This window comes from Megalobrama amblycephala, linkage group LG2 (genome assembly GCF_018812025.1).
Source record: "Megalobrama amblycephala isolate DHTTF-2021 linkage group LG2, ASM1881202v1, whole genome shotgun sequence".
In the NCBI taxonomy this organism is placed as follows: domain Eukaryota; kingdom Metazoa; phylum Chordata; class Actinopteri; order Cypriniformes; family Xenocyprididae; genus Megalobrama; species Megalobrama amblycephala.
The window spans coordinates 31750166-31765722 of record NC_063045.1 but is presented as its reverse complement, the minus strand read 5'-3'; the positions used below and the strand labels follow the sequence as shown (position 1 = coordinate 31765722).

The 15557-nt window shown below is 44.0% G+C and overlaps 1 protein-coding gene across 3 annotated transcripts in view; it reads left to right on the top strand.

Annotated features, from left to right (window-relative positions):
* Positions 1-15557, top strand: part of megf10 (multiple EGF-like-domains 10) — a 107720-nt gene that overhangs the window by 48555 nt on the left and 43608 nt on the right. For all 3 annotated transcript variants that reach the window (XM_048170519.1, XM_048170535.1, XM_048170525.1), the window contains exons 6-8: positions 12835-13081; positions 13276-13396; positions 13638-13774. In XM_048170519.1, coding sequence (XP_048026476.1) covers positions 12835-13081; positions 13276-13396; positions 13638-13774 — 505 coding nt within the window. The remainder of the gene's footprint in view (positions 1-12834; positions 13082-13275; positions 13397-13637; positions 13775-15557) is intronic.

The following is a 15557-nucleotide window of genomic DNA, read 5'->3' as shown; positions in this document are numbered from 1 at the left end:
ATGAACAAGGATTTAGCAGCATGGTTGCAGTCAGCTGTGATATGACTTTAATTCCCTCTGAAGACTCATTGTATCTGGCCTTTCCGGGCCACAAGACGCCAACAAAACACCCTGCACTGAATTGAGGCTGAAGGAAAAAAGGCCTTTCTTTAAGAGCAAAGAGAAAAACAAAGAGAAGGGAATGATTGGCCAGAAACACAGGAAATGACCTCAGGGCTAAGCTCATGTGATGTCAGATGTAGGCCGAGGCAGCACAATAACCCATCATACTCAAATAGATGTTATTTGCCTCAAATCCTTCATCCAGATTAAAAAAACGGCTTTCATTAATAAATCATTAACAACATTATATAATGCTTAACAGATCATTAGTTATTAGTTAGATCATTATACAGTGATTAACAGTTCATTATTTAATGTAAATTGAAATGCTCACAAATGTCATTAAACTTTCAGTTCATATGATCATGCACTTCTACAAATGATTTTAACAGATGTTATACAATGATTTGAAACCTTATTTGTTAATGTACATTTAGATACATACAAATGTCAAAATTCATATATTACCTAATGCACTTTTTGAATGGTTTGAATCGTTTCTCATTTTGATGAACTGATATAGACTCTTAAATGGTTTAGTCTTATGCTGTTTTCAGTTGATGCGTGAACAAAACACTAAACATTTGTAGCGTGCCTGTCATTTAATATTCCCGAAAAGCTTTGTGCTTTGTTACTTTTGATATGAAACCATTACGGTACTATTTAATGTGATGTGACAGATCGCTGTAGCACCTCAGATCAAGCGAAGCACACATGAACTGATCATCTCTTATGCTTTACTACTGGTTACAGCACCAAAATAACATGAATGAGCATCAGCAGGAATCTGTATCATGTCTCATGTAATTGCTCAATCAGTGTTTCAACTGAAGAAAGGCCTAACACAGATGCAATAAACAGCTTGTAACTCTAGAAAGGATCATTTTGCTAAATATATGCACATATTACAAATTCCTCATATTTTTACTTAACCTGTTCTTCAAAATGTCATGTACAAAGCCACAGCTTAAATGTTAATATTCAGAAAACAAATTGAAGAAACATAATTATATCATTAAAAAGGTAAAAATAAAGTTAAAGTAAAGTATAAAGTTATTATTATGAAAACGACCTGTGCAATTTAAATGTTTTTTTTTTCTTTTAGAAAAATTGACATACTGTACCTGATATATACCCTAATTAATCAATATTGAATCGAATTGAATTGAAATCAAAATCTAATAGAATCTAATCGACTTAGCCCTACTCTCAGGGTCAGATATAGCATTGACTTTTACTCGAATTTGACTTTTACTTTGAATCTAATTAGTTGACAATGTATTGTTCTGTATCACTGTCACAGCAGTCAGTAGTGGACCAGTCAAGAAAAAAGTTATTATTTTAAAAACTGCCATTAAATGTTTGTATACAAATCATTTTTTAATTTTGAACTTTAATATTATAGTAATGTACCAGCTGTCAGTTCCTTATAGTTTATAGCATTAGTTCAGAGAGATTATATTTCATAAGAAAAAACAAAATGTACTGTAGGTGATACTGATTTAAAAAAAAAAAAAAAAAAAAAAAAAAAATCAACACTGAATGGAATCGAGATCAGAGTTCAATCAAATCATGAATGTAATGATTCCTCATAAGAGTTGGGATAGGAGACTAGGCAAGGGTCAAGACAGGAGGCGATGGTTCGTAAACGGGAGACAACAGGTTCAGCAACAGGCAATCAGACAGGATATTAATGCTCAGAAATGTACACCGTGGCAATACAAGACTTCGCGGAGCATGAGAGGAAATGAGAGTCCGGGTATCAGCTGGTGGGGTAATTAGTCCGAGGCAGGGGTTTGTGGGAAATGGTGTGTGGGTGTGGGTGTGTGGGTGTGTGGGTGTGTGGGTGTGTGGGTGTGTGGGTGTGTGGGTGTGTGGGTGTGTGTGTGTGTGTGTGTGTGTGTGTGTGTGTGTGTGTGTGTGTGTGTGTGTGTGTGTGTGTGTGTGTGTGTGTGTGTGTGTGTGTGTGTGTGTGTGTGTGTGTGTGTGTGTGTGTGTCCGGTGAGGGCTCCCTCCAATGGCCAGAGGAGGGAATCACAGAGTTCAGTCCCCGACAACATAGTTCCTCTTTGCAGCCAAAAGTTTTCTGGAATGAAAAGCACAAGGATATAATTTCGGAGGATTACCTTGCCTTTTTGAGAGTATTGCCCCTAGACCTGTGCTGGATGCGTCGACTTCCACAACGAATGGGATTGAAGGATCAGGATGGTGTAATATGGGGGCTGTTGTGAAATGTTCTTTTAGGACCTGGAAGACTTGGACGGCAAGAGGTGACCATTGTAGGTAAGTGCTTCCTTTCTTGACCATGCTTGTAAGGGGAGCGGCTATCGTGCTGAAGTTGCGGATGAAACGACGGTAAAAGTTTGCAAAACCCAGGAAGCGTTGTAACTCCTTGAGGGTGTTGGGATGCGGCCAGTTGATGATTGTGGCAACCTTCTTTTCGTCCATCGCTACACCCTCTGGGCTGATGATATATCCCAGGAACGATGTAGAAGTCTGATGAAACTCACATTTCTTTGCCTTGGCGTAAAGTTGATACTGGATCAGTCATTTGAGGACCATTCTGATGCTGCAGTGTCTGAGTAGATCAAGATATCATCTATGTAGACAATCACAAACTTGTTAAGCATATCTCTGAATACATCATTTATGAAGGCTTGAAAGACGGACGGACTATTGACAAGCCCGAAGGGCATAACAAGATATTTAACAAGATATTCATAGTGGCCATTGGCTGTGGAGAAAGTGGTCTTCCACTCGTCCCCCTCCTTAATGCGGATGAGATTGTAGGCACTGCGGAGGTTTAACTTAGAAAAGAATTTGGCGGTGCGAAGTTGTTCGAATGCTGCTGGTACTAATGGTAGTGGGTATCTGTATTTCACAGTTATTTCATTCAAACCTCGATAATCGATGCAAGGACAAAGTCCACCATCCTTCTTGCTGACAAAGAAGAATCCTGCCGAGGCTGGAGAGGTGGAAGGACGAATGAACCCCTTAGCCAGTTCCTCCTCTATGTACTTCTTCATGGATTCGGACTCGGGTTGTGACAGAGGAAATATTCGGCGCTTGGGTGGAGTTGTTCCTGGAAGCAGATCGATTGCACAGTCATAAGAGCGGTGAGGAGGTAATTTAGATGCACGCACCTTGCTGAAAGCTATGGCCAGATCCTGGTATTCGCTGGGCAGGTTGAGGTTTGACGGGATCTCAGTGGTTTCAGTAGTCTCAGAAGACTGGATGGACCTGATGGGTAGAGGTGATTGGCATGACAGGCATTTCTCTTGACACTGTTCGTTCCAGTGTGTGATCTGGCCCTCTCTCCAGCAGATTTGTGGATTGTGTGTACGCAGGCAGGGGAGACCTAGGATGATGGATGAAGTGGAAGTGGGTAAGATATGGAACTGTATTTTCTCAGTGTGAAACAGACCAGTTTGCATGGTGATAGGTTGAGTGATGGAGTTGACGCGTCCTGAACCCAGAGGTCGGCCATCTATTGCTTCCACTGTGAGAGAAGAGGAACATTGTATTAGAGGAACGTTATGTTGTTGAGCATAACTCAGGGACATGAAGTTCTCCACGGCCCCTGAGTCCAGCAGAGCAGACGTGGTGAGTAGTAGATCATTGATTTGCAGCGTAATGGGTACAGACACACACATTTCAGAGTTGCAGTAAGGATTGGAATCACTCACCGACCGTGGTTTCTCGGGACGGGAACGGATCGGGCAGTTATTCCTCATGTGACCAGGATTACCACGATACAAACACAGACGCTGGGTCAGTCTGCGACTTCTCTCCTCCTCAGACAGATGATAGGAATTAATTTGCATGGCTTCGGGTGGTTTTGTGACCACAGGAGGAGTGGAGTGAAAGGAGCGTCGCTGACTGGTTTTATGAGCACGCATGAGATTATCAATCTGAATGGCAAGTTCAATGAATTGGTCTAGACTCCTGCCCTCGTCATGGCAAGCGAGCTCCGATTGTAACCCTTGTGTTAAACCTCTGCGAAAACATACCTTCAGGGAGTCATTAGTCCAGTTCCAATGTGCGAAAGGCCAGAGCATACTCGGCCACGGTCTTACATCCCTGGTTCAACTCCAACAAACGATCCCCAGCTCCCTTGCCATCGCTGGGATGATCGAACACCTCCCTGAATCTCTGCATGAAGTAATCGTAAGAAGGAAAAGCCGCCCCATCATCCCTCCAAACAGCAGTAATCCATTCAAGAGCTCTCCCGGTGAGTAATGAACAAACGAAAGCGATCTTACCGGTATCATTGGGGTACATTGCCGGTTGTTGACTGAGATACAGGGAGCATTGTAGGATGAAGCCTTTGCATTTGGAGGGGTCGCCGTCGTATTTATCAGGCAGGAAGAGACGCGGGTTGCTTAGTGATGGTGTCTCTGCCGCGTGGATAATGGCAGGTGTTTGTAGCCCTTGCAGCACTTTCACCAGGTCTTCAGTAATAGAGGTAAGACGGTTGAGCTGGTGCTGATGGGCAGCTAGTTGGCTGGCTTGGGCAGACATAGTGGCGCACAGAAAAGCAGCTGGATCTTGTGCTGGCGAAGTCTTCTGTAATGATTCCTCACAAGAGTTGGGATCCATTTGCATGCTTTATAAATACAATCTCGTGGTCAGACAGGCTGGGTCAAACAGGGGCAGACAGGGACAGCAGAGACAGGCAGAATCAGGGTCAGAATACAGGCAATGGTCAATTCAGGCAGCTATCACTCACAAATCGGCAGACTAGGCAAGGTTCAAGACAGGCGGCGATGGTTCGTAAACGGGAGACAACAGGTTCAGCAACAGGCAATCAGCCAGGATATTAATGCTCAGAAACGTACACCGTGGCAATACAAGACTTCGCGGATCATGAGATGAAATGAGAGTCTTTTATAGTCCGGGTTATGGGCATCAGCTGGCAGGGTAATTAGTCCGAGGCAGGGGTTTGTGGGAAATGTAGTGTTTGTGTGTGTGTGTGTGTGTGTGCGTGTGTGTATGTGTGTTAGTATTCCGGTGAGGGCTCCCTCCGATGGCCAGAGGAGGAAATCACGGAGTTTGTCTCTGTGACAATGAGCTTGTGAACTAAAATCACATAGAATCCTGAAATTTGTGTCTGTACCCAGCCCTACTACTTTAAAAAATGTTTATCTGTGCGGTTGCAGAAATACTGACCGCACTGATCATACACATCAACTGAAACAATGTATTGAGAAAAGAGCTAAAATATAAATATATTTGACCCAGTTTCTTTGTTCACAGAGAATTCATGTGTTCAGGCTGGTGCTCAGAGCAGCTGCTGTAGTGGTTTGAGTTTCAGTCTCTGATGAAGCTGACAGTGATATGTTAACATTGACGGAGGTGTTGTGCTGTGGACAGTCTCACAGCTCATTCTGTGCTGCATTATGTTTGTGCAATGGTGTGAATGTCTTTAGTGATCTGTGTTGTAAAGTGAGTGTGACTCTGTGTGAGAGAATACTGAACACACACACACACACACACACACACACACACACACACACACACACACACACACACACACACACACACACACACACACAAACACACACACACACACAGTTTTATGCTTCCAGATATAGATTGCAAAGTTAGTTAAAGCAGTGCTCATCACCTAAACACATGGTTTAAACACTTTGTGAGTGTAGCTTTGTTTGTGATACCGTGACATGTTCAGTTCATGCACTGAAGTTTTTTCATTTGAGCAAATAAAAGGAATGTCTCTTGGACATTGAGTTTGTAATGGATGAAGCACAGAGGATGTTGAATAGAGTCAATGTGGACAACCGTCATGTTGAATTGGGTCACGCTTCACTAAAGCACTCTTTAAAATTTTGCCTGAAGAAACATAATGGAGGTTTCAATGAGGTCATGTGGAAGACATCATGAAGCACAGGCCTGACATGTAGAAGATAAAACACTGATATTTTCATGTGAAAGTCTGATTTGAACTTAAGCGGGGTGAATTAAGGTAATTTGGGACACCTAAGCTTGGATCACAATAAATTAAAAAAGTACAAATGTCTCAGACTACCCCCAGAATATTCTATAAATGGCACAGGGTACCCACGTTAATGGAAAGCCTGGAAGTAACAGTGATTTTTCCAGGCCTGTGGATGAATACAGTCTTAAAAGTTATAGTATACTGTAGCTTTCTGCTCTCAGAGCTGTGATGTAAGAAGTACACAAGTCCTGTACTTTGTGGATCCCTGATAATACACCATCATATGCATGACACAATGTGTATAAAAACAATCTCAAATGAGCCTAATGTGACTTTTCATCAAGAAAAAGATCTTAGAAAAAGAGACACCAGTGTTTTATTCTGAGTGTAACTTCTCAAATGACTAGCATCTCATATTCTAAAATAATAATATTATAGATATTATCTTTCTTGTCTTTTTGACACATTTGCCAAAGCCAATCATGCAACTCAGTCAGATTATTCATTCATATATCCAGAGATGGACAGCTGTGTGATGCTTAAAATCAGGGAACAAAATCAGTCTCATCAGTGATAGTTTTCAGGTGTCAGACAGTGAATTTGGTTTTTGAACTAGATTTATAGCAGATTTGACACAAGGACTTTCAAACATGTGTAAACAGTGGAAGCTCACACAACTGGGCTCATCACATCATCACGTTCTTGTGTATATGCATTGGTTCAATTGCAGTAGGTTGTGTTTTTTTTTTTTTTGAACACAGTCATTTATGTGAGCACTAATACACAGTTGTTGGATTATGAACTTCCTGCTTCATATTTTCCTAATGCTGTTGCTGGAGTGGGAGGGCCACTGGACTGCAGATGATAGTGTAGTTGTCGTGTCTCAGTGTTTAATGATGGAACTGAAACTGTCAGTCAAATCATCATACAGAGTGATGTCTTTGAGCTGTGTGTTAGATCTGATTTAAAGTATTTTATGATTGGCCACATTCAGGGTGCGTTTTGTTGGTGGAGGTTGGGGAGATATCCCCCTGCTGGCCATTCATTTTTCATCCCTGGAAGGAATTTGTTTTATTCGTGCTTTTGTTCAGACGGAATACATTACACATTTCTAACAGTGATGGTGATGTAAGTTCCCTTTCGTGGGAACTATCGACGCTACGTCAAATGACGTGATGGGAACCCTCTGTATGATTGCATCGTGAAGCACCTCTGTATCCAACCAATGATGAGACGAGACGTCAGAGGCGGGTGACGTCACGGACCAGGAAACTATAAAACATACCCAGAACAAAGAACGCTAGCTTCTGTTGTCTTCAGCAAGCGCTCTCTGTATCTTGTGTGTCTTATTTGGTGTTGTTTGTCTATCTCACGTTCTGATATCTTCGTCTGAGGACAAGAATCAGCAAGCACTGTTTACACACACACATATATATATATATATATATATATATATATATATCAGATAGACTATTTTAATGGCGGAAAAAGACACTAAGAAGGACAAACAGCAGTTTACAAAGTGTGCCTCCCTGCACTCGATTCATCTCGGGTGGGGACACACACGAGATGTGTGTAATCTGCATGGGAGTTGAGCACGCACAGGCAGCTCTCGAGGGAGCTGTCTGTGTTCACTGCGAGCGGCTCACTCTCAGAGTTCTGAGATCGCGGCGGGCACTCTTCGAGGATAGTGCCGCGGCGGATCTGGTCCCACTGCTGCAGAGACACAGCGAAGGCTGCATTCGTGGGGATCACAAATGGATCTGGTAGAGGGGGTTGAGACGGGCTCTGCCTTATCTCTTCCCTTACCTGCCAGACCCAGTGTCTCTCCTCCGGTGGTGGAAGCACGCGCTGCGGTTTCTTTCCCCCGGAGAGAGACACAGACGCTCAACGTATCTTCCTCTGAGGAGGTTGATATGGAGAGCGTCGAGGCTGGTGATGAGGAACCGCCATCCTCATCTCCAGCTTAAGAGGAGCTGCTGGAGGTAGTGACTTGGGCAGTCGATAAGCTGAAAATAGGCTGGCCCGCAGAGAGGAGCGAGTATAAACCAAAAAGTAAACTCGATGAGCGCATCCTCCCCGCACGGTCACTACCCCAGCGTCGGGGTCTGCTGTTCTTTCCCGACCTCCACACCGAGGTGTCGAGGTCGTGGAACAGACCAGTGCAATATTGTTTTCAGCCCCCAAATATCTCTCTACAGCAATATTATGGGGCTGAAACACAACGGCTATGGGGCGATGGCTCGGGTTGAAGAGAGGCTTGCGAGCTATCTCTCGCCCGAGTCTGCATCGTCCCTTAAGACCCCGACATTGCCCACCAAGCCATTAAAAACTACATCAGGGCTGGTGGGCAAAGCTTATTCGGCAGCGGGTCAGGCTGCAGCCCGTCTTCATACGATGTCGATTTTACAAGCATATCAGGCTGACCTGCTGGGGGAAATAGACGAGAGTGGGGAAGTGACATTCGAGTGCATTCAAGAGCTGCGTAAAGCGACAGATTTAGCTCTCCAGGCCACGTAGAGGCACTTGTGGCTTAATTTGTCTGACATGAAGGATAAAGACAAAAATATCCTTATGGATGCGCAGTTGTCTCCTGTGGGCCTATTTGGCGACGCAGTATCTACTGTCGTCGATAGGTTCCAGGAGACATGCAAACAATCAGCGGCCTTCCAGAGGTTTCTTCCCCGCTGCGTCCATCCCCCCAAGGCTGCTGGGCGGGAGCAGCCTCGGCCGATAGCAAGCTCCTCAGCGCACAGAGCGCAACAGAAGTGTGACCAGTGTGGCCACCCGTGCTCCCGCGCAGAGAGCTTGGGGACCGGGGCGGTCAGCACAGGCGAAACCTTCCGTAGGGAAGGCGGATCTGAGGTTTCAAAGGTTTGGATGCAGCTCTGGCTCCGTTGAGACTCCAGGGCATCCGCGTACTGAACTATATCGATGACTAGTTCATACTAGCTCAAACAGAACAGTTGGCAGTTCAACATCGAGATGTTCTTCTGTCGCACATGAAGAAGCTTGGGCTGAGCTCGATGCAAAGAAAAGTGTGCTTGTTTCGAGTCAAATTACCAACTACTTAGGGGTAGTTTGGGACTCCACCACGATGCAGGCATATTTATCCCCTGCTCGTGTGAGTTCCATTCTCTGGGCCGTGAATGGGGTGAAGTTAGGCCACTGTAAAACAGTGTCAGAAACTGACAGGTCTTTTGGCAGCTGTGTCCAACGTGATAACTTTTGGCCTTCTGCACATGAGACCCTTACAGTGGTGGCTCAAGACCAAGGGGTTTTCTCCGAGGGGAAATCCTTTTCGCATGATCAAAGTCAAGTGGCGATGCCTTCATGCTCTGGTCATGTGGAAAAAGCCTTGGTTCCTGTCCCAGGGACCGGTGTTGGGGACTTCTCGTCATCGTGTAATGCTTATGACAGATGTTTCCCTCACGGGCTGGGGGGCGATCATGAGTGGTCGCTTGGCTCAGGGTCTATGGGAGGACCATCAGCTCTCCTGGCACATAAATCGGCTGGAGATGATGGCGGTATTTCTTGCATTGAAACACTTCCTCCCAGACCTGAGGGGCCATCACGTGTTGGTCCGCATGGACAACACGACGGTGGTCTCATATATCAACCACCAGGGGGGTCTGCGGTCTCGCTGACTTTGCAACTTGGCCCGTCGGATCCTCCTGTGGGCGCAGGGAAAGCTCCTTTCATTGAAAGCAGCTTATATTCCGGGGCATCTAAATGTGGGAGCAGACGCCCTGTCGAGGTGGTGGAGCTCATCTGGAAAAACTTCGGTCAAGCGGAAGTCGACCTATTTGCTTCGGGAGAGTCAACCCAGTGTCCACTGTGGTACTCCTTAACGCACCCAGCACCTCTGGGTCTGGATGCTATGCTGCAGACGTGGCCGAGTTCTGACAAGGTACGCCAGGAAGGGGTCAGCCTGATACTGGTGGCCCCGTACTGGCCGACCAGGATATGGTTTGCGGACCTAGTGTCTCTAATAGACGGCTCTCCAATGGAGCTTCCTCTCAGGCAGGATCTCCTGTATCAAGCGGGCGGCACGATACTCCATCCCCGCCCAGAGCTATGGAAACTGTGGGCCTGGCCTCTGAGGGGGCAAGGCTCATAGACTCCGGTCTCCCAACTGAGGTTGTGGAGACCATCCTTCAGTCCAGAGCTCCCTCCACAAGGAAGCTATATAAATGGAAGTTGTTTTCTACATGGTGTAGTCAACGGAATGTGGACCCTGTCCAGTCATCTATCAGCTTTGTGCTTCAGTTCCTCCAAGAGAAGTTCTCGGAAGGGTTATCTCCTTCAACATTGAAGGTTTATATAGCAGCCATTTCGGCTTATCATGTTTCTGTAGGGGGTTCCTCGGTGGGTCTAGACCCTCCTTGTCATACGCTTCCTTCGTGGCACACTGAGGCTGAGGCCTGCAGTGCGTACAAGAACTCTGGCCTGGGACTTGGCTATAGTGTTAGAAGGGCTAGCTGAGGCTCCCTTCGAACCACTAGAAGAGGTATCAGAAAAATTCCAGTGGAAAACAGACCAGTTGTTTGTATGTTACGGGTCCCCTAAGAAGGGGGGCCCAGCATCTAAGCAGAAGATGAGCAAGTGGGTGGTCGAGGCCATCTCACTTGCCTATGAAGCATCTGGACAGCCATGTCCACTTGCTGTCCGTGCTCATTCCACTAGGGGTATGGCGGCTTCTAAGGCGTTAATGTCAGGAGTGTCATTGATATATGTGATATATGTGATATATCATCACAATCATATATGTGATGCAGCTGGATGGTCATCCCAGCACACATTCATCAGGTTTTATAACCTAGACGTAAGCTCTACTCCGGGTTCCTCAGTTCTGTCCACAAGATCACAGACAGGTACTCGGTGATACGGCGTAGTTGGGACAGCGTTCCCATCACGTCATTCGACATAGCGTCGATAGTTCCCACGAAAGGGAACGTCTCGGGTTACTGGTGTAACCCTTGTTCCCTGAGTAAGGGAACGAGACGCTATGTCACGTTGCCGTACCCCCAGCATACCTGTGAGCGTCTTGCTTCAGCCATAATCCAGAAGCTAGCATTCTTTGCTCTGGGTATGCTTTATAGTTTCCTGGTCCGTGACGTCACCCGCCTCTAACGTCTCGTCTCATCATTGGTTGGATACAGAGATGCTTCATGACGCAATCATACAGAGGGTTCCCATCACGTCATTTGACGTAGTGTCTCGTTCCCTTACTCAGGGAACAAGGGTTACACCAGTAACCTGAGACGTTTTCCTACCGACATATTAAAACACATTACAGATTCTTCCAAGTGGAACATTAAAATTGGATTAATATTGTGCTATAATTTTAGGTGTAATCAATGTTAATAGTTTTAGTATCTATTGCCATCCTTGACATGAGGTGATATTATTTATAGCCACTAAAATGCATTGTTGCAATGCACTGACACTATGACTTATCCTGGACTAAGTCACAGTCAATGTGCGAGGACAACACATCCAATTTCAATTATAGGCCTATTACATACCCGATAAAGACTTTATTCCCAAATATCCATTAGGCACTTTATCTCCACTTTTCGAATATTTTCTTCATTTGTACTTAAAATAAATGCCTCTCCAAGCTGATATGCAATGGGAAAAAGGAAGAAGAATGATTTGGAAAAAGGCGGATTCAAACTTGTGCCTTTTATGAGATGGGTTTCTTTCGTAAAATGTCTGGCTCAGACAGTGGTGGGCGGAGTAAGTGTAAATAGCCTCTGCCAACAAGGCGGGCTGTTTGCACTTGGATTTTTTTGGTTATGCTAACATTATGGGAATGTCACTTTTGAATGTTATCTGAACGTAGTAGCTAGCATTTAAAAAATACACATTTAAAAACATGAACAATGTATAAATAACATTTGTATGCTAAAATTTAGAGAACATTATTAAAGACCAGATTACTCAGAACAACGTTTGTTCATAACTTTGAGAGAACATTGCCAGAATGTTCTGAGAATGTTTCCTGTTAGCTTGGATAATAAACATTAGTCGGGATAGATGGCTAAAATGTTTGTTAGCTTATGTACCTCATGGGGCTTGAAATTGTATAAATAAATTTATTGCGAGTAAATTATTTGTTAAAAATGTATTTAATTTAGTAATTTAGTTTAATTTCAATTACAGTACACTTGTATTTCTACATCTTCTAAATTTCTACATAAAAATTCAATGAAGACATTCTTGTTCAAATATCCAGAGGATGTGTTATTAGAAATACATGACGTTGTGCTGTATATTGGTGTCATACATTGCATTAGCTTTAACATTTATAAAATAGATGACTCCAGATTCTGACAGGATGAGTTGCATCTGATGAATGCATGTTTGTACACCAATGAGTTGCATTACTTGACCGACGAACAGCTTATTCCATCTATTAAAATGAACGCAATTACTGAACACTGATGTCATGTTGCATTGCTCAACTTGTCCTCCTTGCTTTACGCATTTATAGCTGCTTTACAGTGTAAATACAGCGTTGTGTCATGTGCTGAACTCACACACAGACACTAAAGCAGCTCTGATGCAGTATTTCATTCACACAGAACCAAAGACTAAATGCTAAACTTAACTAAGACATCAAAACTATGCTGCTTATGTTTCCTTTAGTAACTGCATGTATTGCATATTATTGATAAAATCACAGTAAAATACTGTCTCTCATGGCTGATCGCTTTATTTAGTTTTTTTACTGTGTCAGAAGTTAAAAGCAGCTTTTTGTCTTTGTGCAGCATGTGATCATGATCACTGGGGTCCGCACTGCAGAAGTCGCTGTCAGTGTAAGAACAAGGCACTGTGTAACCCCATCACCGGAGCATGCATCTGTGCACCTGGCTACCGCGGCTGGCGCTGTGAGGACCTATGTGAGCATTCCACCTATGGCAGCAACTGCCAACAGAAATGTCTGTGCCAGAACAACGCCACATGCCATCACATCACAGGAGAGTGTGTGTGCAGCCCAGGATACACGGGAGCGTTGTAAGTTTACCTGCATGTTGCACATGCTCAGAAACAGCAATATGTGACTGTGTCACGGCTAAAGCCTTTGTTTGTATTCCTGTAGCTCAAACAGTTGATTGTGGTACTTGCAACACCAAGGTCATGAGTTAGATTCCCAGGGAATACATGAACTGAAAAATGTTGGATAAAATGTGTTTGGTGTCTGTGTGCAGCTGTGAGGACTTGTGCCCTCCAGGGAAACATGGGCGGCAGTGCGAGGAGCGCTGCCCCTGTCAGAACGGTGGCGTGTGTCATCATGTGACTGGAGAATGTTCCTGCCCGGCTGGCTGGATGGTATGTCTGGGTTTTACTGCCCTGCCATGTAGCCCACAATTTTGAATATTAACTGAAAAAGAAAAAGTAAAGATAAATATATAAAGATAAATATTCGTAATTCACCATGTTTGGACTTTGACCGTCTAGATTTACCTGAATTTGTTTTAAAAATTCCTGTCTACACTGATTGTTACACATTGTTTGTCTTGGCATCAAAAGGCTCACTGTGCTGACAGTAATGTGTCGATGTTGTTTTCAGGGAGCAGTGTGTGGACAGCCGTGTCCGGCGGGACGCTTTGGTAAGAACTGCTCGCAGGAGTGTCAGTGTCATAATGGAGGAAGCTGTGCTCCATCCACTGGACAGTGTGTGTGTAGCGCAGGATACACAGGAGAGAGGTCAGTACATGCACCGCAAGACATCAGGCTTTACTGCCGTAAAGGATAACAACACAATGCTGAGCACAACAAGATGTTGAGCTAAGATGTTGTGAACAAGATGTTGTGAACATACAAGCACCGTAAAAGTAGCCAACAGACCTTAAATTATGGAATTCCACTAGGATGAAAACAAGGCTGAGAGGGATAAACTTACAGCCTATACAAAGACACTATTGCATCACATGCAATTTTCACAACTTTTAAAAGTTTTGCTGAACATTTGGCATGTTGTTAAACAACAGTACAATCCACTGAACACACTATAATCCTATCCCTAACAGCCCTGATTTCATTACTGTCAAAAATGAAATATGGTGCTACCCTGACTTAGGTCTGTATGACTTGTGCGCTATATTCAAGCCTTCTGAAGTCACATGATAGCTTTGAGTGAGGAACAGAGAAACTGAAACATGTATTCAGATGATGCAAAAAGGGCTGTCATTGAAGAATAATAACTAGACTCAGGTTATGAGGAAACTAAAGAGGTGAAACTGCTGGAGCTGATGGCATAGGTCCCAGAGTGTTGAGGACATGTGCCGATCAGCTGAGCTTCAGTTTTGGAGACAGTCTCAGTGCTCTGGAAAACATCACGTCTGGTTGTAGACCAGTAGAACTGACCTCTCATATTATCAAGAACATGGAGAAGCAAGTTTCTGTAATCTGAGACCCATGATTTGGACTGTTTCTACACTTTGAATACAGCACAAAGTCATGCAAAAGTTCTCAGACAATTCTGCAGTTGTAGGTTGAATTGTTGATGGACAGGAGGTGGAGAACAGAAGAACGGCCAGTCTTGTTGTGATGCTGGGAATTAAAAGGGACCTATTATCCAAAATTCGCTTTTGCATGGTGTTGGCTATAAATGTGTTTTGGCAGTGTGTGTACACAACCACCCTATAATGATAAAAATCCAACCACTCCTTCAATCAGATTAACTTGATGTAGCAACCTTAAAATTACAATGAATCAATCAGTTTCATTCTCTGAACATTCAGTATTGATCATTAATTAATTCTAAGAGAAGGGTATTTTTCATGGCCATAGAAAAAAAAATTCTTTCTTAGCATTTAGTGCACTTAGAGCTGTAGCAAAATCTAAATCATTTAAGAGGCAATTTATTGCAGACAGTGAGTCAGAATCAAATATGTATTGTACGATACTTGCAAAATGCCTTTAGCTGTTGAGGAGCATCGGATCTGCAGGCTGAGGAGAATTCCTTGATGGTTCGGTCCGAAGTTGTCATCAATATCTTCTGCATTGGGTGAAGCAATATGAAACAACTTAAGCTGTTAACTTGACTCTGGTGTTGGGAAAGAGTTCTTTCTCTCCTCTAGATGAGCACATGGCCGGGGAGCAGGCTTAGGCCTACAGGCCTAAGCAGGCCTACAGGCCTAAGCAGGCCCACAGGCAGCACCCCGCAGCTGCAGTGTCATCAGAGTAGGCAAGAGAGAGAGGGAGGAGCATTGTGCGCTGGCTTTTGAGCTCTGGGAGAAGTTACACCCCTAAGGTTTACATTTAGTCATATGGCAGACGCTTTTATCCAAAGCGACTTACAAGTGAGGAATACAACAAGCGAGTCATCATGACGAGGCAAATAGACAATAAGTGCTCACAATACAAGTTATAGGCAGTGCTCAGAGTATCAAAAGCTACAATAGAGAGGGATTAGAGGAAGTGAAAGGATAAGAATAAGATGTTCATGAAAGAGATGAGTTTTCAGCTGTCTTTTGAATATTGCCAG